Source organism: Lipotes vexillifer, unplaced genomic scaffold (assembly GCF_000442215.2).
Source record: "Lipotes vexillifer unplaced genomic scaffold, Lipotes_vexillifer_v1.1 scaffold792, whole genome shotgun sequence".
NCBI classification, from domain to species: Eukaryota; Metazoa; Chordata; class Mammalia; order Artiodactyla; family Lipotidae; genus Lipotes; species Lipotes vexillifer.
Genome location: NW_006795663.1, coordinates 367,565 through 390,382, shown reverse-complemented (window position 1 = coordinate 390,382; position 22,818 = coordinate 367,565). Strand labels below are relative to the sequence as shown.

General features: G+C 36.4%; 1 protein-coding gene across 1 annotated transcript in view; it reads right to left on the bottom strand.

The window, feature by feature from the left end:
• Positions 1-22,818, bottom strand: part of MYO9A (myosin IXA) — a 224,341-nt gene that overhangs the window by 122,396 nt on the left and 79,127 nt on the right. The window contains 1 exon segment of the mRNA XM_007467841.1: positions 1,421-1,496. Within this exon segment, the coding sequence (XP_007467903.1) occupies positions 1,421-1,496 (76 nt within the window).

The window sequence follows — 22,818 nt, the reverse complement described above, 5'->3', positions numbered from 1 at the left end:
TAACTGCTTGAGCCCAGACCAATCTTAAACCAATATATCAGACTATTCCAACTGACATATAAAAAAACAGAAGCCCATATAGATCACTTCAGGCATCCAAAATTGAAAGCAGTACAAAGAAACACAACTGGGAATTCCCTAGCAGTCCAGTGGGTAGGACATGGCACTTTCACTGCGGTGGCCCAAGTTCAATCCTTGGTCGGGGAACTAAGAGCCTGCAAGCTGCGCGAGTGGCCAAGAAAAAAACAAAAATAAAAACTAGGAATTAGGAAAGTTATAACCATTAAATTGCTTCGGGAAATGCAACAAGTCACAGTTCCTTTTTTTACCCAAATCAAGAAAATGAGTTCCTTAAGTTAGGGATCTCTAATGACCAGGGTGAGAATACTGCCAATAGATTGAAATAAAAAAGGTACACAGGTCACCAGATTAATGATCTAATTTGTTCTTAGGTAAAATCTAACATGCACATATAATGGTGATTTTCATCGTCAGCCAACTGTCACTGTTAAGAAAACAAAATGCATGCACTATTATAAAGACAGCCAGTAGTTCAATTTGCTGGCGTTAAAGGTAAGTACAGTTGAGGTTGGATACTTGGGCTCTGACAGCTCTTACAGGTTAAAATAGTGAACCTAGACTTCTTGTAATAAGCAATAAAGAGTTATAAAAAAAAAGTTATGGGGCAGAGAAGTGACAATATATATTAGAAAGACATAGTAACTCAAAATGGAAAACCTGATCAATGAAGTTATACTTTAATTTTAAATAACTGATCATCCTAATCTTGTATCTTACCAGGACACTAAGAAGCTCAATTCTCTTGATGTTTAAAATGTACACGGCAGACTCTAGACACTAAACAATGCTCTTTTGCTCATTTAAAGTACAATCTTTATAAAACAGTAGGTGTAAAGGAAAAGGAGCTTTATTTACAAACTCAAAAAATTACTTATATTTGTTACTTTCAAATTTTACTTAAGAATTCTTCACTGAAAATGGTAAAAGGTAAACTTTGGGTATCACACTCATCAAGAAAAGGTAACGGACAGTTGTAAATCAAACTACTCAATTATTACTTACCAATAAGATTTCTCCATGGAAAGAAGCAGAATACCCATTACTTTTGCAAAAGACATTTAAAACGCAAGAAGGGTCTCAGAAATTAAAACATATGCACTCATTTTTAATTATCCTGGGGAAACTTTTTTTACATTGTACAACCACTTTACTAGAGGCAATCTTAGATAATTTACTGTACTGTTAACTCTAACCTTTTTAACTTATTACACCATTTACAAAAGCTTTAAGAAATTAAAAGGCCCGATTTACTGCATACTTTTAAAGCCACAGAAGTATTAATAAGAATTCTAGTTATTTCTTCTTTACGTCCTTGAAAACTTAAGCCAAACATACTTACTGTTGGTTTTTTTCATTTAGAGTATTCATTCCCTGGAGATCAGAAAGAGGTGTTCTGGGATTTTTCCGAGTTATACCTAGCATAGAGAAAGCAAAAACTTTCAATAAATGCTAAGATAAGCTAAACATGAAATAATTTTTCTAGGAACAAATGAAATTAATATACTTCAATAGTAAATATTTGCTAAACATATCAGAAATATCTAAATAATAATAATATGAACCAAGTCCCATGACTGTTACTTATAAATTTGACTTAGTCAACAATGAAACCAATTCTGGAATTTAATAATAAATTCTTTAATTTCTTCTCTCACTTAAATATTATCAGGAAATACAAGGGTAACTGGGCTGAATGTCTAGAAGTATACAAACTCATTTCTTATTTTAATATTCAAAAAATTCCTAATGATTCCTTTGCACCATTTTTCAGCAATAGGATATTGCTCCTATAAACTATAGATTTTAGAGATCAATTAATCTTACATATAAAGACACTAAGAATCAAAGATGACGAATTGCTTCCTCAAGAATTACCAGTATTTCTTAAACAAAAAATCTAGTTAAAAAATGGGCAGAAGACTTGAATAGACATTTTTCCAAAGGAGACACCCAGGTGGCTAACAGGCACATAAAAAGATGCTCAACATCACTAATCACTGGGGAAATGCAAATCAAAACCAAAATGAGATATCACCTCACACCAGTCAGAATGGCTATCATCAAGAAACACAAATAATGAATTCTGGCGAGGATGTGGAGAAAAGGGAGTGCTCATACACTATTGGTGGGAATATAAATTGGTACAGCCACTGTGGAAAACAGTACAGAGGTTTCTCAAAAAACTAAAAATGGAACTATCATATGATCCAGCAATTCCACTCCTGGGTACACATCTGGAAAAAATGAAAACACTAATTTGAAAAGATACATGCACTCCAATGTTCATAGCAGCCCTGTTTATAACAGCTAAGACATGGAAGCAACCCACATGCCCATCAGCCAACACTTGGCTTAAGAAGATGTGGTATATATATACAATGGCATATTACTCAGACATAAAAAAAAAAAAAAAAGAAATACTGCCATTTGCAGCAATGTGGAAGGACCTAGAGAATATTATGCGTAGTGAAGTAAGTCAGACAGAGAAAGACAAATACTTTATATGACTTATATGTGGAATCTAAAAAAAAAAACAAATGAATGTATATGCAAAACAGCAACAGACTCGGGCTTCCCTGGTGGTGCAGTGGTTGAGAGTCCGCCTGCCGATGCAGGGGACACGGGTTCGTGCCCCGGTCCGGGAAGATCCCACATGCCGCGGAGTGGCTGGGCCCATGAGCCATGTCCGCTGAGCCTGCGCGTCCAGAGCCTGTGCTCTGCAACAGGAGAGGCCACAACAGTGAGAGGCCTGCGTACCGCAAAAAAAAAAAAAAAAAAAAAAAAAAAAACTAGGAAAACAGCAACAGACTCACAGATACAGAAAACCAACATGTGGTTACCAAAGAGGAGAGGGAAGCAAGGAGGAACAAAATAGGGGTATGGGATTAACAGATAGACACTACTATATTTAAAATAGTAAAAGTATCTTTGAGATAACACTTGTATGTGGAAAATCCTAAGTAATTCACAAAAAAAATTAGGACTATTAAACAAGTTTAGCAAAATTACAAGATATAAGATCAATATTCAAAAATCAACTTAGCAATAAACAATTAGAAAATGAAATTAAGAAAACAATTCCATTAATAGCAGCAATAAAATAATATAAAAGGAATAAACTGAACAAAAAATATAAACTGTCTACTGAAAAACTACAAAGCATCATAAAAAGCAATTAAAGAAAACCTAAATAAATGGAAAGCCATCCACGCTCATGGACTGGAAAACTTAATATTGTTAAGATGGCAGTGTTCCCCAAATTCATCTACAGATCAATGCAATCTCTATTAAAATTCCAGCTGCCTTTTTTTTTTTTTTTACTGAAATGAATAAGCTGATCCTAAAATTAATATGGAAATGCAAAGGACCCAGAATAGCCATGTTGAAAAAAGAGAACATGGTTGGAAGACTCATACTTCCTGAATTAAAAACTTACTACAAAGACAAAGTAACTGAGACAGTATGGCACCAGCATAAAGATAGACAAATAGATCAACGGAAAGGAAGTGAGAGTACAGAAATACATTTACGATCAACTAAATTTTGACAAAGGTGCCAAGACAATTCAATGGGAAAAGAATAATCTCTTCAACAAAAACTGGGAAAACTATATGTTCACATGGAAAAGAATGAAGTTGGATCAAAGATCAAAATACAGGGCTTCCCTGGTGGCGCAGTGGTTGAGTCCGCCTGCCGATGCAGTGGGGACGCGGGTTCGCCCCGGTCCGGGAAGATCCCACATGCCGCGGAGCGGCTGGGCCCGTGAGCCATGGCCGCTGAGCCTGTGCGTTCGGAGCCTGTGCTCCGCAACAGGAGAGGCCGCATCAGTGAGAGGGCGGCCCGACGAACAAAAAAAAAAAAAAAAAAAAAAAAAAAAGATCAAAATACAAATGCCAAAAGTATAAAACTCTTAAAACATGGGAGTAAATATTCCTGACACTGGATTAGGCAATGGTTACTTAGAGATGAAACCAAAAGCACAAGCAACCAGAGAGAAAGACTGATAAACTAGACATAACCAAAATCTAATACTTTTGTGCTTCAAAGGACACTATATCAAGAAAGTGAAAAGACAACCCACAAAATGGTATCAACAGAAAATGGCCCATCAAATATCTGATAAGAAGCTTGAATCCAGAGTATAAAAAGAACTTTTGCAACTGAATAATACAAAAGATAACCCAATTTTAAAATGAACAGAGTATGAATAGATATTTTTCCAAAGACAACACACAAATGGCTAATAAGCACATAAAAAGATGCTCAACATCATTAGTCATCAGAGAAATGAAATCAAAACTACAGTGAGGGCTTCCCTGGTGGCGCAGTGGTTGAGAGTCCACCTGCCGATGCAGGGGATACGGGTCCGTGCCCCGGTCCGGGAAGATCCCACATGCCGTGGAGCGGCTGGGTCCGTGAGCCATGGCCGCTGAGCCTGCGCGTCCGGAGCCTGTGCTCCGCAACGGGAGAGGCCACAGCAGTGAGAGGCCCGCATACCGCAAAAAAAAATAAATAAAACTACAATGAGATTGCACTTCACACCCCCTAGCATGACTATAATAAAAAAGGAAGATAGTAAGTGTTGGCAAGGACATGTAAAAATTGGAAACTTGCATACACTGCTGAATGTGAAATGATACAGTCACTTTGCGAAAGTCTAGCAGTTCAACAAAAACTTAAACAGAGTTACCATATGACCCAGAAATTCCACTACTAAGTATATACCCAACAGAACTGAAGACACATCTATACCCACATAAAAACTGTTACTGGAAAACATATGTCTTGGGATCAACAAATTCAGTTAGAACTTTGAACAACTTTATTTTCTTACATATTTGAATGCATTGTTTTTGTTTCATTTATTCAGTTCCTAAGTCATGGACACCAAATATCCTTATGACAAATTATCATTTTCTATTCACCATATGATTCTTTTCTTCCGCATATTGAAATATAATCACTTCAAGTCTTTCCTTAATATCAGTAATGCAATTTTCAGATATGTTTCCTCTATTGAGATCATATAGGTGTTGATTTATGCCACTACTTGTTTTAGTAGTTCAAAATCTATTTCAACATCATTCTGATATTTCATAGTCTTAAATTTGTGCTACTGCTTTATTGGATTCATGTTCTTAAATTCTTCTTAAACTGTAAAGTGCTCACCAGGAATTTTCTTCTCGTTTTTGGTGTTGCCAACACAACAGGGTGTTTCTTTTATGCATGTTATTCCCCTTTGTGTAATGATTTTTTAAACATTAATTATTAACTATTTTAAAGGAATAATATACTGAACACTTGCAACTGACCACTGAGATTAGAAAATGAAGTCCTGTGCACCTTTCTTCTTGATCCCATTTCAACAGCATCAGATCCCAACATTGCCCACTTGTTGGAGTTAGCATAAAAGGACTTTAAAATTGCTATCATAATGTTCAATGACTTAAAGTATAAGACAGTCTTATGACCTAACAGAAAAATCTCAGGAGAGAAATGGAAACTGTAAAAAGAATCCAAATGGATATTCTGGAACTGAAAACTGAAATTTTCTGAAATGAAAATTTCATTCTATGGTTTTACAAGGAGACTTGAAACAGCATAATGAACTTGATATCAGATAAATAGAAATTTTCTGAAATGAAAAATTCATTCTATGGTTTTACAAGGCAACTTGAAACAGCATAATGAACTTGATATCAAATAAATAAAAATTATCCAATATGAAGAACAGGAAGAACAAAGAAGAAAACTCCACAGAATATGAGGAATCTGAGACAATATCAAATATTCTAAGAGCACGTAATTGGGGTCTCAGAAGAAAAAGAGAAATTGCAGCAGAAAAAGATTTCTGAAAAAATACTGACCAAAAATTTCCTAAATTTGATGAAAAATAATGAAGCACAGGTCCAAAAGGTATAGCTAATACCAAACAGCACAAATATAAATATAAATGATATCTAGGGACATCACAGTCAAACTGCTGAAAATGAAAACATAAAGAGAAAATCTTGAAGCAGCCAGATGAAAAAAGGTATATTAGATATGAAAGAATGACAACAGAATGACATCTGAGTTTAACATTGCAAATAATGTAGGACAAAAGAAAATGGAACATCTTTAAAGTGCCAAAAGTTTGATAGTTCCTAATGATGTTAAACATATGTCTACTTTATGACACAGTAAACTCCATCGTAACTTTTACACAAGGAATGAAAATTTATATACACAAAATGAACTGAACAAGAATGTTTATAGCAGGGTTCCTCACAATAGCTCAAGACAGTACAAACCTTATATCCATCAAGAAATAAATGATAAAAAAAAAGAAAGAAATGATAAACACAAAGTTGTATACACAATTGAATATACATATACAATGGAATACAACTCAGCAACAAATTACTGATATAGGGAACAACATAAATGAATACATATATAATTATGTTACATAACAGAATCAGAACACGAAAGAATACTGTATGCTTCCATTTCTGTTTTAGAAAAGGCAAAATTAATTTATAGTAACAGACATCTTAAGAGGAGTTGTCTAAAGGGGGTGCGAAAATGTACAAGAGAGTAAGAATAAACTTTCTGATACAACTTTATTCGAATATTTTATATTTTTGTGGTCATATCTTTCTGTGTTCATATGCTTTAGGTTTGTCTCTTATAAACATCTTACAGCTGAATTTTATTTTAATTGCATAATCTTTTTTTAAACTGTTTAGTTGGGTTTGTTTTAATTTGTTGGTATTACTGATATATCTGGAATTTTTTCTGCCTTATTTTATGTTTTGTATCTACCCTAATTATTGTATGCTTTTACCCAGACTTCTACTGAACTATTTCCTTTATATTCTGATTTCTTTGTTTTGTTTTGGAAGTTATATACACTCTCCTCCTTTGATTATTCTTGAATTTTTAACATATTCATGAATTCTAAACTAATTCTCTATTCTCTTTTTCTAAAGAGTACGAGAACCTTTAAATCTCTGATACAAGTCGTCCCCTTCCTATCACAGCTATTGTTACCCAGTATTTATTTTCACCTTATTTTCTTCCCATTAATCAAGCAAATTAGGCATTAAGTTTTATAAAATAATAACTTGTATTTTACAAGTTTCTCAAAACTTCCTAGTGAGTTCAGCTTCTGTCTTTCTCAACTAAATCTTTTTATAAATTCTATTGATGAAGATCTGCTCAAATTACTATCTAGTTTTATTTACTGCTATTGTTCACCTTTGCCTGACATAGCTTTCTCCATCCTTTTATTTTTATCATTTTAAGAATCTAGATATCATTTAATTAAACTTTTTGAAAAATTCATTTTGAGATTTTAATTGGTGATGTTAATCTATTTTTATTAATTTAAATCACAGTACTTGTTTCTTGTATTTTGTTTCACTTTTATTTCACTCTTCAAATCCATATTCCCCCTTGTTAGTTTTCATTTGATAGATAAAGGTTTCTCGCGCTACTTTAGAAGACAGAGATTCGGGGAATTCCCTGGAAGACAGAGATTCAGGGAATTCCCTGGTGATCTAGTGGTTAGAACTCTGTGCTTTCACTGCCGAACGCATGGGTTCAATCCCTGGTTGGGGAACTAAAGTCCCACAAGCCACTTGCAGCTGACAAAAGAAAAAAAAGAATCAATTTTTGTTATTGTGGTTGTCTGTAAGGCAGACATTCATGTTTGTTTATCCACATTGATTTCCTAAATTTGATAAATAGCCTTATTCTATCAACTCAATAGAAATAGCTCCCTGACTTTCCTGCAGTCTTCCCCAAAATACATATTGGCATATCCTGTATTTGTTTCCGTCTACCATTTTCAAACAAGAATTCTGATCACGTAACATTTTTTTTTAGAATATTTTAAATTATTTTAATGCAAATCTCTGCAGTGGATAGCAGACAAGGGCTTTAGCACTCATTATCACATTTGAGCCTCGCGTTGCGCCTGTGCAGTGGGGACTACCTTTCAGAGAAGGAAACTGAGGCTCTGAGAAACAACATCTTCCACACACAGGAATACAGGGGCTAAGTAGCAGAGCCAGAATTTGTACGTGGCACTGCCTGACTCCAAATGCCAGGCTGTTTCTCCTCACTCTTTGGAGAGTAACGTGGAGGTCCCTACGTCAGAATCTTTGTGCCCTGCCACAGCCCTGGCAAAAAGCAAAAGATGGTCAGGTCTTCCCAGCACTGAAGCCTTCCCCAAGATCAGGCAAGCTGGCTAGTTCCCACTCTGGTCCCGAGGAGGCCCTGATGAGTAAGGTGTGGACACTTCCTGGGGCTCCCATAACGTATTTTTATTTTTGGTATGCTTAATTCCATGAAAAATAGTCTCTCCTAGATATCTATCTATGACTTATGTCAGGCTTCATGATATGCAATTAATTTTTAAAATTGTGGTAAAATTTATATATTGTAGAACATACTCATTATAAGCATATAGTTAGTTAAGTTTTGACAAAACTGTCACCAAAAGAAGATATAGAATATTTCCGGGGACTTCCCTGGAGGTCCAGTGGTTAAGACTCTGCACGTCCACTGCAGAGGACATGGGTTCGATCCCTGGTGGGGGAACTGAGATCCAGCATGCCATGTGGCATGGCCAAAAAAAGAAAAGAAAAATTTCCATCATCTCCCAAAGTTCCCTCAAGCCCTTTCTTTGACAATCCACCACACATCCTCCTGGACCAAGGCAACCACTAACTTGCTGTCCATATCGACTGGTTTGCATTTTCTGGAATTTGATATAAGTGGAATAAAACAGTATGTTCTCTTTTGTGTAAGGTTTCACTCAACATTACATTTTAGAGTTGGATCTATAAAAAGTCTTCATGTGAACATATGTGTTCATTTCTTACATGGAGAGAACATATGGAAAGCATATGCTTACCTTTATAAAAAACTGACACTGTTTTCCAAAATAACTGTACTATATTTTACATTGCCAGCAGAGTGAATAAGCATTCCAGCTGCTCCACACACTCATCATCAGTACTGTCAACTTCTTAAACTTTAGCCATGACACAGGGTGTTAATGTGACTTCACTGTGATTAAAATTTGCATTCCCTAATGACTTATAAAGCTGGTAATCTTTAATGCACCTATAGATGATTCATATATCTTCTTTTCTAAGTGTATGCTTAAACCTCTTGACCATTTTTTTCTTTTTAATCAGAAAGTAACTTTTATTTTTTTTGGCTGCACCACGTGGCATGTGGGAATCTTCCCCAAACAGGGATCAAACCTGCACCCCCCGCAGTGGAAGCACAGAGTCTTAACCACTGGACTGCCAGGGAAGTCCCCTCTTGACCATTTTTAACTGAACTGTTTCTCTTATTATTGCAGGAGGTTTTTTTTTTTAATATTTTGAAGCCCATTATCGGTTATGTATTATAAATTATTATGAATATTGTTTCCCAGGCTGTGATATGCTTTATGTTTTTTTTAACAATATCTTTTTTAAAGTAGAAGTTTTCAATTTTGGTGAACTCTAATTTCTCAATTTTTTCCTTTTATACTTCATGCTCTTATGTCCCATCTAATAAATTTCATCCCAAGACTGCAAAGATTTTCTCTCAGGTTTTCTTCTATCAGTTTGATAGTTTTGTTCTTTGCAAAGAGCTGTATGACCCATTTCAAGTTAATTTTTATGTATAATATAAGGTAAGGGTCAAAGTTCTCTTGAACATATGGATATCCAGGTTGTTCCAGTGCTGTTTATTTTTTTAAAGACTATATATACCCCCACTGAATTATCTGAGGGCCTTTGGGGAAAATCAATGGACAATACATGTATAGATCTTTTCCTGGACTCTGTTTTTTTTTTTTCTATAGAAAAGGATTTTATTCAATTTTTCTAAAATTATTAAAAATTTTTTATTGGAGTATAGTAGCTTTACAATGTTGTGTTACCTTCTTCTGTGCAGCAAAGTGAAGCAGCTATACATATACATACTTCCCCTCTTTTTTGGATTTCCTTCCCATTTAGGTCACCACAGAGCATTGAGTACAGTTCCCTGTGCTATACAGTAGGTTTCTATTGCTCTCTTGCTTACACTAAGAGAACAATGTCATGATTATTTTAATCTTAAAATCATATAGTGTAAGATCTCCAGCATCATTATTCTTCTTCACAATTGTTTTGGTCATTCTATAGATATTCTACATTTCTATATGAATTTTAGTTATCAGCATATGAATTGCTACCCCAAAATCTGCTTTGATATTCACTGGGACTTCATTCAATCCACAGATCCATCTGGGGGAGAACTGACATCTCAGAAATACAAAAATATGTATCTCTCTTCATTTATTTAGGTATTTTTCAATTTCTCTCAGTTATATACTGGTCTAACAGTATTTGGTAAATTTATCCGTAAATATTTCATGTTTTGGTATGCTATATTATAATCCATTGCATATCAAATCCCTTCAAAACCTAGCACTTGAAACTAACACGTAATATCACAGACTTTGTAGAGGAACACGTTTCAAGAGCTGCTTAGCTGGGTGGTTCTGACAGGGTCTCTCATGAGTCGTATTCAAGCTGTCAGCCAAGGCTGTGGTCATTTCAAAACTAGAATGGAACTAAAGGACCTGTGTCTAAGGTCACTCATGTGACCTTAGAGGCAAGCCTCAAAGTTCTCCACTGCCGTTGACTAGAGGCTTCAGTGGGATTCTCAGTAGGGCTACTCACAACAGCAGCTTGATCCTCCAAGAGACAGTGATCCGAGAGAGAGCTAGCAAGTGAGAAAGTACCTAAGATGGAAACTGTAGTCTTTTTTATTTTATTTTTTTTGCGGTACGCGGGCCTCTCACTGTTGTGGCCTCTTCCGCTGCGGAGCACAGGCTCCGGACGCGCAGGCTCAGCGGCCATGGCTCACGGGCCCAGCCGCTCTGCGGCATGTGGGATCCTCCCAGACCGGGGCACGAACCCGTGTCCCCTGCATCGGCAGGCGGACTCTCAACCACTGCGCCACCAGGGAAGCCCTATAGTCTTTTTTAACAATTTTAGAAGTGATGTACTATTACTTCTGCTATGTTCTATAGGTCACATAGACCAACACTGGTAAAATGTGGGAGGAGACTGCACACAGTTGCAAACACTAGGAGATGGGGATAAATGGGGAATAACTACTGTAGCTGGCTGTCACAGATATATAAATGAAATTTATAAATTTCATTTTCCAAGTGATCATGGCTAGAATATTACAATTTAATTTTCTATATTTAGCTGGTATACTGTGAGACTGTTAAATTCACTTTTCAGATTAAAGAAGCATTTTTTAAACCCATTAGTACTTTCTATGTAGATGATCATGCTGTCTACATCTTCCTTTTCAATCTATGTACCTATTTCTTTTTGCTGCCTTGTTGCACAATGACCTTTAGTACAATGTTAAATCTGAGAGGCAAAAGCAGCTATCTTTCCCTTGTTCTTAATGTCAGGGAAGAATTACTCATTCTTTCACCATTACATATGAAGTCTGCTGTAGAATTTTTATGTGTATTCTTTATGAAGTTGAGGAAGTTGCCTTCTATTCCTAGGCTGCTAAAAGTTTTTAAATAGGAATGGGCATAGAATTATGACAAATTATTTATATCCATCTACTAAGATGATATGGTTTTTCTTTTTTAGATGATTAATATCTATATTATAAATTATGACTATATATACATATATATAATACATTATATTGACTGATTTTCTATATCAAACTAATCTTTCATTCCTGAATTTCCACTTGGTCTTCATGTATTATTCTTTAAATATATTGCTGAATTCAGGCTGCTCTTATTTTGTTAAGGATTTTTACACCTCTCACTGTGAGGAACGTTAGACTGTAATTTTCTTGTAATGCTATCTAATTTTGGATTTAGAGTAATAATACTGGTCTCATGATATGATTTGTATACTACTAGCTCCTCTGTTTTCTGAAAGAGTTGAGGAGAACCAGTATAATTGCTTTCTTAAACATTCCTTAAGGACTTCCCTGGTGGTGCAGTGGTTAAGAAGCTGCCTGCCAATGCAGGGGACATGGGTTCAATACCTGATCCGGGAAAATCCCACATGCCATGGAGCAACTAAGCCCATGTGCCACAACTACTGAGCCTGCGCTCTAGAGCCCATGAGCCACAACTAATGAGGCCACAAACCACAGCTACTGAAGCCCGTGCACTCTAGGGCCCACGCGGCACAACTACTGAGCCCGCGTGCTATAGCGACTGAAGCCTGTGCGCCTAGAGCTCAGGCTCCGCAACAAGATAAGCCACCACAATGAGAAGCCAGTGCACCATAATAAAGAGTAGCCCCTCCTCACCGAAACTAGAGAAAGCCTGCACACAGCAACGAAGACCCAACGCAGCCAAAAATAAAAATAAAAAAAAAAAAAAGAAAACATTTCTTAAATAAAATTGACTACTGAAGCTATATGGGCCTGGTCTTTTTTGTTTTCATGTGTGGGAAGATTTTACTTATGAATCCAATCATTGATACAGGACTAAAAAGATAAAGAGATGCTTTATTTTTCCTTGGGTCAATTTTGACAACTGTTGACATTCAAGGAATCTGTCCATTTCATCTAAGTTGTTGAATATATTGGCATAAATGTTCACAATCTTTCCTCAACCTTTTGATGTCTATGCCATATATAACTGTGTCCACCTGTTCATTTCAGATAACAGTATTTGTGTCTTCTCTCATATTTCTTGATCAGAATGGCCAGAACTGCACTATCCAATACAGCAGCCACTAGCTACACATGGCCATTCAAATTTAAACTGATTTAATTAAAACTTCAGTTTTAAAATTTTTAAAAAATTTCAGGTGCTTAACAACCACATATGGCTAATGGCTACAGTTTAGAACAGCATAGTTGGAGAACATTTCCATCCTCACAGAAAGTTCTATTGAATGGTGCTGGACTAAAGCTTTATTAACTTCATTGCTCTTTTCAAAATACCAGCTTTTGGACGCCGCGCTCTTCTCAGCTGGCGACGTGCTGTAGCAGCCGCTGCAGGGCGGGCCTGCCGACTGGTGGCAGACGCGGCACGTGGCCACCGTGGCGGTGGTCTTCCACACAAACTTCAACTACGTGTGGCTGCACATCTGTTGCCAGGGTGTGCGCTGTGCGCCATCCTGGTCAAGGTGCTGTGCGACCAGGCGCTCAGTGGGCCGGTGTACATTTCTGCCTTCTACTTCGGTATGAGTATTCTCCAGGAAAGGGATGACATATTTTTTAACCTGAGGCAGAAATTCTGGAATACATGTAAGACTAGTCTGAGGTACTGGCCTTTTGTACAGCAGCAGAGTGCAGACAGCAGGAGCAAGAAGAACTACAATCGTGTAGCCTGCAGAACAAAACCCACATTCACAGAAAGACACACAAGATGGAAAGGCAGAGGGCTATGTACCAGATAAAGGAACAAGATAGAACCCCAGAAACACAACTAAATGACGAGGAGATAGGCAACCTTCCAGAAAAAGAATTCAGAATAAGGATAGTAAAGATGATCCAGGACCTCAGAAAAAAAATGGAGGCAAAGATTGAGAAGATGCAAGACATGTTTAACAAAGATCTAGAAGAATTAAAGAACAAACAAACAGAGATGAACAATACAATAACCGAAATGAAAACTACACTAGAAGGAATCAATAGCAGAATAACTGAGGCAGAAGAATAACTGAGGCAGAAGAACAGATAAGTGACCTGGAAGACAGAATGGTGGAATTCACTGCCACAGAACAGAATAAAGAAAAAAGAATGAAAAGAAATGAAGACAGACTAAGAGACCTCTGGGACAACATCAAACGCAACAACATTCACATTATAGGGGTCCCAGAAGGAGAAGAGAGAGGGAAAGGACCCGAGAAAATATTTGAAGAGATTATAGTGGAAAACTTCCCTAACATGAGAAAGTAAATAGCCACCCAAGTCCAGGAAGCGCAGAGAGTCCCAGGCAGGGTAAACCCAAGGAGAAACACGCCGAGACACATAGTAATCAAACTGAAAAAAATTAAGGACAAAGAAAAATTATTGAAAGTAACAAGGGAAAAACGACAAATAACATACAAGGGAACTCCCATAAGGTTAACAGCTGAGTTCTCAGCAGAAACTCTACAAGCCAGAAGGGAGTGGCGTGACATATTTAAAGTGATGAAAGGGAAGAACCTACAACCAAGATTACTCTACCCGGCAAGGATCTCATTCAGATTCAGTGGAGAAATCAAAAGCTTTACAGACAAGCAAAAGCTAAGAGAATTCAGCACCACCAAACCAGCTCTACCACAAATGCTAAAGGAACTTCTCTAAGTGGGAAACACAAGAGAAGAAAAGGACCTACAAAAATAAACCCAAAACAAGAAAAAGGTCATAGGAACATACATGTCGATAATTACCTTAAACGTGAATGGATTAAATGCTCCAACCAAAAGACACAGGCTTGCTGAATGGATACCAAAACAAGACCCATATATATGCTGTCTACAAGAGACCCACTTCTGACCTAGGGACACATACAGATTGAATTGAGGGGATGGAAAAAGATATTCCATGCAAATGGAAATCAAAAGAAAGCTAAAGTAGCAATACTCATATCAGATTAAATAGACTTTAAAATAAAGAATGTTACAAGAGACAAGGAAGGACACTACATAATGATCAAGGGATCAATCCAAGAAGAGGATAGAACAATTATAAATATATATGCACCCAACATAGGAGCACCTCAATACATAAGGCAACTGCTAACAGCTACAAAAGAGGAAATCGACAGTAACACAATAATAGTGGGGGCCTTTAACGCCTCACTTACACCAACAGACAGATCATCCAAAATGAAAATAAATAAAGAAACAGAAGCTTTAAATGACACAGTAAACCAGGTAGATTTAATTGATATTTATAGGACATTCCATCCAAAAACAGCAGATTACACTTTCTTCTCAAGTGCACATGGAACATTCTCCAGGATAGATCACATCTTGGGTCACAAATCAGGAATCAGTAAATTTAAGAAAATTGAAATCATATCAAGCATCTTTTCTGACCACAACACTTTGAGATCAGAAATCAATTAATTACAGGGAAAAAAATGTAAAAAACACAATCACACGGAGGCTAAACAATACGTTACTAAATAACCGAGACATCACTGAAGAAATCAAAGAGGAAATCAAAGAATACCTAGAGACAAATGACAATGAAAAAACGATGATCCAAAACCTATGTGATACGGCAAAAGCAGTTCGAAGAGGCAAGTTTATAGCTATACAAGCCTACTTCAAGAAACAAGATAAACCTCAAATAAACAATCTAACCTTACACCTAAAGGAACTGAGAAAGAACAAACAAAACCCAAAGTTAGCAGAAGGAAAGAAATCATAAAAATCAGAGCAGAAAGAAATGAAACAGAAACAAAGAAAACAATAGCAAAGATTAATAAAACTAAAAGCTGGTTCTTTGAGAAGATAAACAAAATTGATAAACCATTAGACAGACTCATCAAGAAAAAGAGGGAGAGGACTCAAATCAATAAAATTAGAAATGAAAAAGGAGAAGTTACAACAGACACCACAGAAATACAAAGCATCCTAAGAGACTACTACAAGCTACTCTATGCCAATAAAATGGACAACCTGGAGGAAATGGACAAATTCTTAGAAAGGTATAACCTTCTGAGACTGAACCAGGAAGAAATAGAAAATATGAACAGGCCAATCACAAGTAGTGAAATTGAAACTGTGATTAAAAATCTTCCAACAAAGAAAAGTCCAGGACCACATGGCTTCACAGGTGAATTATATCAAACATTTAGAGAAGAGCTAACACCCATCCTTCTCAAACTCTTCCAAAAAATTGCAGAGGAAAGAACACTCCCAAACTCATTCTATGAGGCCACCACCACCCTGATACCAAAACCAGACAAAGATACTACAAATAAAGAAAATTATAGACCAATATCACTGATGAATATAGAGGTAAAAATCCTCAACAAAATACTAGCAAACAGAATCCAACAACACATTAAAAGGATCATACACCACAATCAAGTGGGATTTACCCCAGGGATGCAAGGATTCTTCAGTATACACAAATCAATCAGTGTGATACACCATATTAACAAACTGAAGAAGAAAAACCATATGATCATCTCAATAGATGCAAAATATCTTCTGACAAAATTCAACACCCATTTATGATAAAAACTCTCCAGAAAGTGGGCATAGAGGGAACCTACCTCAACATAATAAAGGCCATATATGACAAACCCACAGCGAACATCATTCTCAATGGTGAAAAACTGAAAGCATTTCCTCTAAGATGAGGAACAAGACAAGGATGTCCACTCTCACCACTATTATTCAACATAGTTTTGGAAGTCCTAGCCACAGCAATCAGAGAAGAAAAAGAAATAAAGGGAATACAAATTGGAAAAGAAGAAGTAAAACTGTCACTGTTTGTAGATGACATGATACTATACATAGAGAATCCTACAGATGCTACCTGAAAACTACTACAGCTAATCAACAAGTTTGGTAAAGCTGCAGGATACAAAATTAATGCACAGAAATCTCTTGCATTCCTATATATGAATGAAAAATCTGAAAGAGATATTAAGGAAACACTGCCATTTACCACTGTAACAAAAAGAATAAAATAACTAGGAATAAACCTACCTGTGGAGACAAAAGACCTGTATACAGAAAACTATAAGACACTGATGAAAGAAATTAAAGCTAATACCAACAGATGGAGAGATATACCATGTTCTTGGGTTGGAAGAATCAATATTGTGAAAATGACTATACTACCGAAAGCAATCTACAGTTTCAATGCAATCCCTACCAAATTACATTTGGTAATTTTTTACAGAACAGGAAAAAAAATCTTAAAATTTATATGGAGACACAAAAGACCCCGAATAGCCAAAGCAGCCTTGAGGGAAACAAGCGGAGCTGGAGGAATCAGACTCCCTGACTTCAGACTATACTACAAAGCTACAGTAATCAAGGCAATATGGTACTGGTACAAGAACAGAAATATAGATCAATGGAACAAGATAGAAAGCCCAGAGATAAACCCATGCACCTATGGTCAGGTAATCTATGACAAAGGAGGCAAGGATATATAATGGAGAAAAGACAGTCTCTTCAATAAGTAGTGCTGGGAAAACTGGACAGCTACATGTGAAAGAATGAAATTAGAACACTCCATAACACCATGCACAAAAATAAACTCAAAATGGATTAGAGACCTAAATGTAAGACTGGACACTATAAAACCCTTATAGGAAAACATAGGAAGAATACTCTTTGACATAAATCACAGCAAGATCTTTTTTGATCCACCTCCTAGAGTAATGGAAATAAAAACAAAAATAAACAAATGGGACCTAATGAAACTTCAAAGCTTTTGCACAGCAAAGGAAACCATAAACAAAACAAAAAGACAACCCTCAGGATGGGAGAAAATATTTGCAAATGAATCAACTGACAAAGGATTAATCTCCAAAATATAAAAGCAGCTCATGCAGCTCAATATTAAAAAAAAAAAAAAACCCAATCCAAAAATGGGCAGAAGACCTAAATAGACATTTCTCCAAAGAAGTCATACAGATGGCTAAGAAGCACATGAAAAGCTGCTCAACATCACTAATTATTAGAGAAATGCAAATCAAAACTACAATGAGGTATCACCTCACACCAGTTAGAATGGGCATCATCAGAAAATCTACAAACAACAAATGCTGGAGTGGGTGTGAGAAAAGGGAACCCTCTTGCCCTGTTGGTGGGAATGTAAACTGATACAGCCACTATGGAGAATAGTATGGAGGTTCCTTAAAAAGCTAGAAATAGTATTACCATATGATCCAGCAAGCCCACTACTGGGCATATACCCAGAGAAAACCATAATTCAAAAAGACACGTGCACCCCAATGTTCACTGCAGCACTATTTACAATAGCCAGGTCATGGAAGCAACCTAAATGTCCATCAACAGATGAATGGATAAAGAAGATGTGGTACATATATACAATGGAATATTACTCAGCCATAAAAAGGGACGAAATTGGGTCATTTGTTGAGATGTGGATGGATCCAGAGACTGTCATACAGAGTGAAGTTAAGTCAGAAAGAGAAAAACAAATATCGTATATTAATGCATATATGTGGAACCTAGAAAAATGGTACAGATGAACTGGTCTGCAGGGCAGAAATTGAGACACAGATGTAGAGAACAAACGTATGCACACCAATGGGGGAAAGCGGCGGGGGGGTGGGGGTCGGCGGGTGATGAATTGGGCCATTGGGATTGACATGTATACACTGATGTGTATAAAACTGATGACTAATAAGAGCCTGCTGTATTAAAATAAATAAAGAAAAGAAAAAACTAAAAAACCCAAAATACCAGCTTTTGGTTTCCACTGATTTTCTCTACTGTTGGTCAGCTTCCTATTCAGTAATTTTAGCTCTAATAGGCCCTTCTTCTTGTAGTTTCATAAAGTAAAAGCTCACATCATTGATTTTTTACCTCATTTCTTTTCTTATATAAGGGTTTAAAGCTACCGGTTTTCTTCTAAGCACTTCTTTAGCTGCATTCCACAACCTGTAATATGCTGTGTTTCCATTATCATTCAAACCAAAATATTTTCAAGTTGCCCTTAAAATTTTTCTTTAAGTTACTTATATATGTTATTTTCCAAATATGTGAGGATTTCTCAGATGTCTTTCTGTTACTGATTTCTATTTTAATTCCATTTTGGTCAGACAACATACTTTAAATTTTCAATCATTTGTGTGACCATACTGATGCCTGAGGTCATGGACATTAAGGCAGGCACATCAGGACAGTGACAAGCCCTTCTCTGACAATTGCTTGTCCTTCATCTTGTTCAGGAACATCACAGTCTCCATTGTCCCAAGAAGGTCAAAAGTATGGGTTTAAATTCAAGTGACATTCTACTATTCCACCCTCTCTCTCTCTCTTCCCCCAGCATCTTATTCCTTCCCTCTTCCAGGGCTCCTGACCTTTGTGGAAGTGGGGCTTCAGCTCATGCTCCCAAGAACCCTAATTTCTCCCCACTCTTTTAATTTCCTCCCTGCAAATCTCAGAGAATAATCACTATAGAGAGAAGGTGGCAGCACCAAAAATGAAATGGAGGAGGAAAAGCCACAATACCTTTGATGTCTTAATCTCGAAGGTCACACATTGTCAGTTCTGCCACATTACACTTTAGAAGCAAATCACTAAGTACAACACATGCCTTTTGAAGGGAGGAGTATCAAAAAATTTGTGGACATATTTTAAACCACCAGAACAATGTCATAATTTTTACCCTAAATAATCATATATCTTTTAAAAGAACTAAGAGAGAGAAAGAAAATATGTATAGTCATTTATTTTTATACATATGTATTACCTCTAGTTTCTTTATTCCTTCCTATAACTCATGGATCAGCGAACTAGAGTCCATGGGCCAAATCAAACCCACTGCCTATTTTTGCATGGCCTGAGAGCCAAGAATGGTTTTACATTTTTTTAATGGTTAAGGAAAAAAATCAATGGAAGAATATTTTTGTGACATGTGAAAATTATATGGAATTTAAATTTCAGGGTCTATAATAAAATTTACTGGAATGTGGCCATGCTCATTTATTTATGTATTGTCTACACAGCTCCTTTCACAGCAGAACTGAGTTGTTTCAACAGACCATATGACCCACAAAGCCTAAAATATTTACCATCTGATCCTTTGCAGAAAAGGTTTATCAGCCTCTACTATACATCCAAATTACCATCTGGTGTCATTTGCTTTTAACCTCAAGAATTTCCATTATCATTTTTCATAGAACACATTACGGTGACAAATTCCCTCAGATTATCTGTTTATCTGAAAATATCTTTATTCCAGCTTCATTTTTGAAAGATACTTTTCCTAACTGATGATTGGACATTGTGGATAATACACTGTAACAACAATGAATTGCTATGTTTTCCTGCAGTCTTGATTTTTCTTCTAACAGACAATTAACTTGTCTGGACCCAAACTATAAATTAAGCAACTGCCTGAACACTGCTTTTGTTTGGGGGTCTTGAATTGTTTTGTTGGATTTTAATTATGATTTTTGGATATCTTTCAGCCTCCATTGCTTTTAATGAGAAGACAAGTGTTAACCATATCATTATAGGCAAACCTCATTTTATTGTACTTCACTTTATTGTGCTTTGCAGATATTGCATTTTTTACAAATTGAAGATTTTTGGCAACCCTATGTTGAGCACGTCTATCCGCACCATTTTTCCAACAGCATTTGCTCACATAGTGTCTCTGTGTCACATTTAGATAATGCCTGCAGTATTTCAAAGTTTTCATTATTATAATATTTGTTATGGTGATCTGTGATCAGTGATCTTTGATGTAACTACTAGTCCCTGAAGGCTCGGACTATGGTTAGCATTTTTTAGCAATAAAGTTTTGTTTTGTTTTGTTTTGTTTTGTTTTTGCGGTATGTGGGCCTCTCACTGTTGCGGCCTCTCCTGTTGCGGAGCATAGGCTCCGGACGCGCAGGCTCAGAGGCCATGGCTCACGGGCCTAGCCGCTCCGCAGCATGTGGGAACTTCCCGGACCGGGGCACGAACCCGTGTTCCCTGCATCGGCAGGCGGACTCTCAACCACTGTGCCACCAGGGAAGCCCAGCAATAAAGTATTTTTTAATTAAGGTATGTACATTGTTTTTTTCGACATAATCCTACTGCATACTTAACAGACTACAGTATAGTGTAAACATAACTTTTATATGTACCAGGAAACCAAAAAAATTCATGTGACTCCCTTTATTGTGATATTTGCTTTATTGCAGTGATCTGGAACTGACTCTGAAATTGCTCTGAGGTATGCCTGTATTCCCCTGTATTTAATGTACCATATTTTCTCTGGGCTGCTTTCAAGATTTCCTTTCTATCTTTGGCATTTAGCAATTTGCCTATAATGTGTCTAGTTGTGGTTTTCTTTTGTATTGATTCTAGGTGAAGGTCACAGCTTGTCTTGAATCTCCAAGCTAGTTTTTCTCAAACATGAGAAGTTTTCAAGCCACTATTTCTTCCAATATTTTTCTGCTTCTTTCTCTCTCACCTCTACCTATGGGATTCCAACTAAAGGCAGTAAGAATTCAGCTATCCCCCAAGAGGAGCTATGCAGAGATACAAAAAGCCCTCAGTTAAAAAAAAAAACAGTAAACTTGCAAATCTCACCTACTGCAGTTGTGTCTTTCCAAGGTTATCTCCTATTTGGTTTGCATTGCTCTTTGACAGAGCTCCTATGGTCTCCCCTGAATACTCACAACAGTCAGCCAGGTATGGATGGCAGAATTCGTACTCTAACTTTGAGTTTTAGCCTTTGGCAGCTCTCTCCATTCCAGGATTTTCCTCCTAAATTTAAGCTTCTTTGCTACTCCTCAACTTTATCCTCTGACACTTCAAGCCAGTATGGTTGTGGTTTTCTGTCTCTGAAAACCTGTCTGTCTCATCCATTCACCACTACTATAACCTAAGGCTAGTAGTCCCCCGGTTTTTTAAAAACAATCTCCAAAACTTGAATTTATCATTTTATATTATAAAATTTTAATTATTGGTAGTACTATAATGGAAAATAAACTACCTAAAGTAATGGAAAATCCCAGCTTCCACAAATGTAGAAATAAATGTGCATGTGTACAATGTACAATATCCTCATGCAGCTGCTGCTGAAATTGATGCCTTCCTATTCTACACCCATATATACCTAACTGGAATACAATTAGGCCTGGGGTTGTCAGGCTGAGAGTCATGAAAATCAATGATGCAAATAAACTACTTGCAATTATTTAAAAGTTAAAAAGAATTAATTCAAGTTCCCTCCAAAACATTTGTAGACTGTTTTCAAACATGTCCCATGGATTAAAAGATTAAGAAAAGGAAGATGGGTATTTGGAATAAGTACTTGTATACCTTTCAGAAACAACAGCAATAATTAAGAGCAACATTTGAAGATGTCTTTTTTAAATGAAATACTTACCTTCGTTCTTCTAAAATGAGAAAATATTTTAACAACATTTTTCAAAATGCATTACACATTTTCTTATACCAAGACAGCATAAGTAAGAACTGAAGAAAGAACCCACAACATTTGCTCTTAGGAATTCTACTTATATTCTCCTTTCACTGATAATTAAATACTAATATTCCATGGAATTTCAATCACAGAACTGTGAAGTTAGCAAAGTAAATCTGTGATTTGTAAAAAGCTCAGAACAGACTACATAAGTAATTTAGTCCATTATATGCAAATTGCTGAGTTAGGCTTTGAATATTCTGAAGGATCCCTTTATTCTCACTATAGCAATAGCAGTAGCCAAACAACTGTTATCCCACAACAAGCAAAAGAACCATTTTCATGCAGAATGAGTACAACAAATAGAAAAGGAGAAAACGGAGACCAAGGGCATCTTTTTACACCAATTTTATAAAAAAACAAACAACAACAACAAAAAAAACAAGAGAACACCCTCTATGATTCTGTCATTCTTCCTTAGACAAAACATTAAGTGGTGACTTTGCTCTAAATCAGACATGATAAAATCTGATAGGAGAACATAGTCAAACTAAGTGAATTTGCCAATGAAAACAATATTGCTGATGTTAAAATTCAAGTGTATAAATTAGCATAAAAATCAGCAGG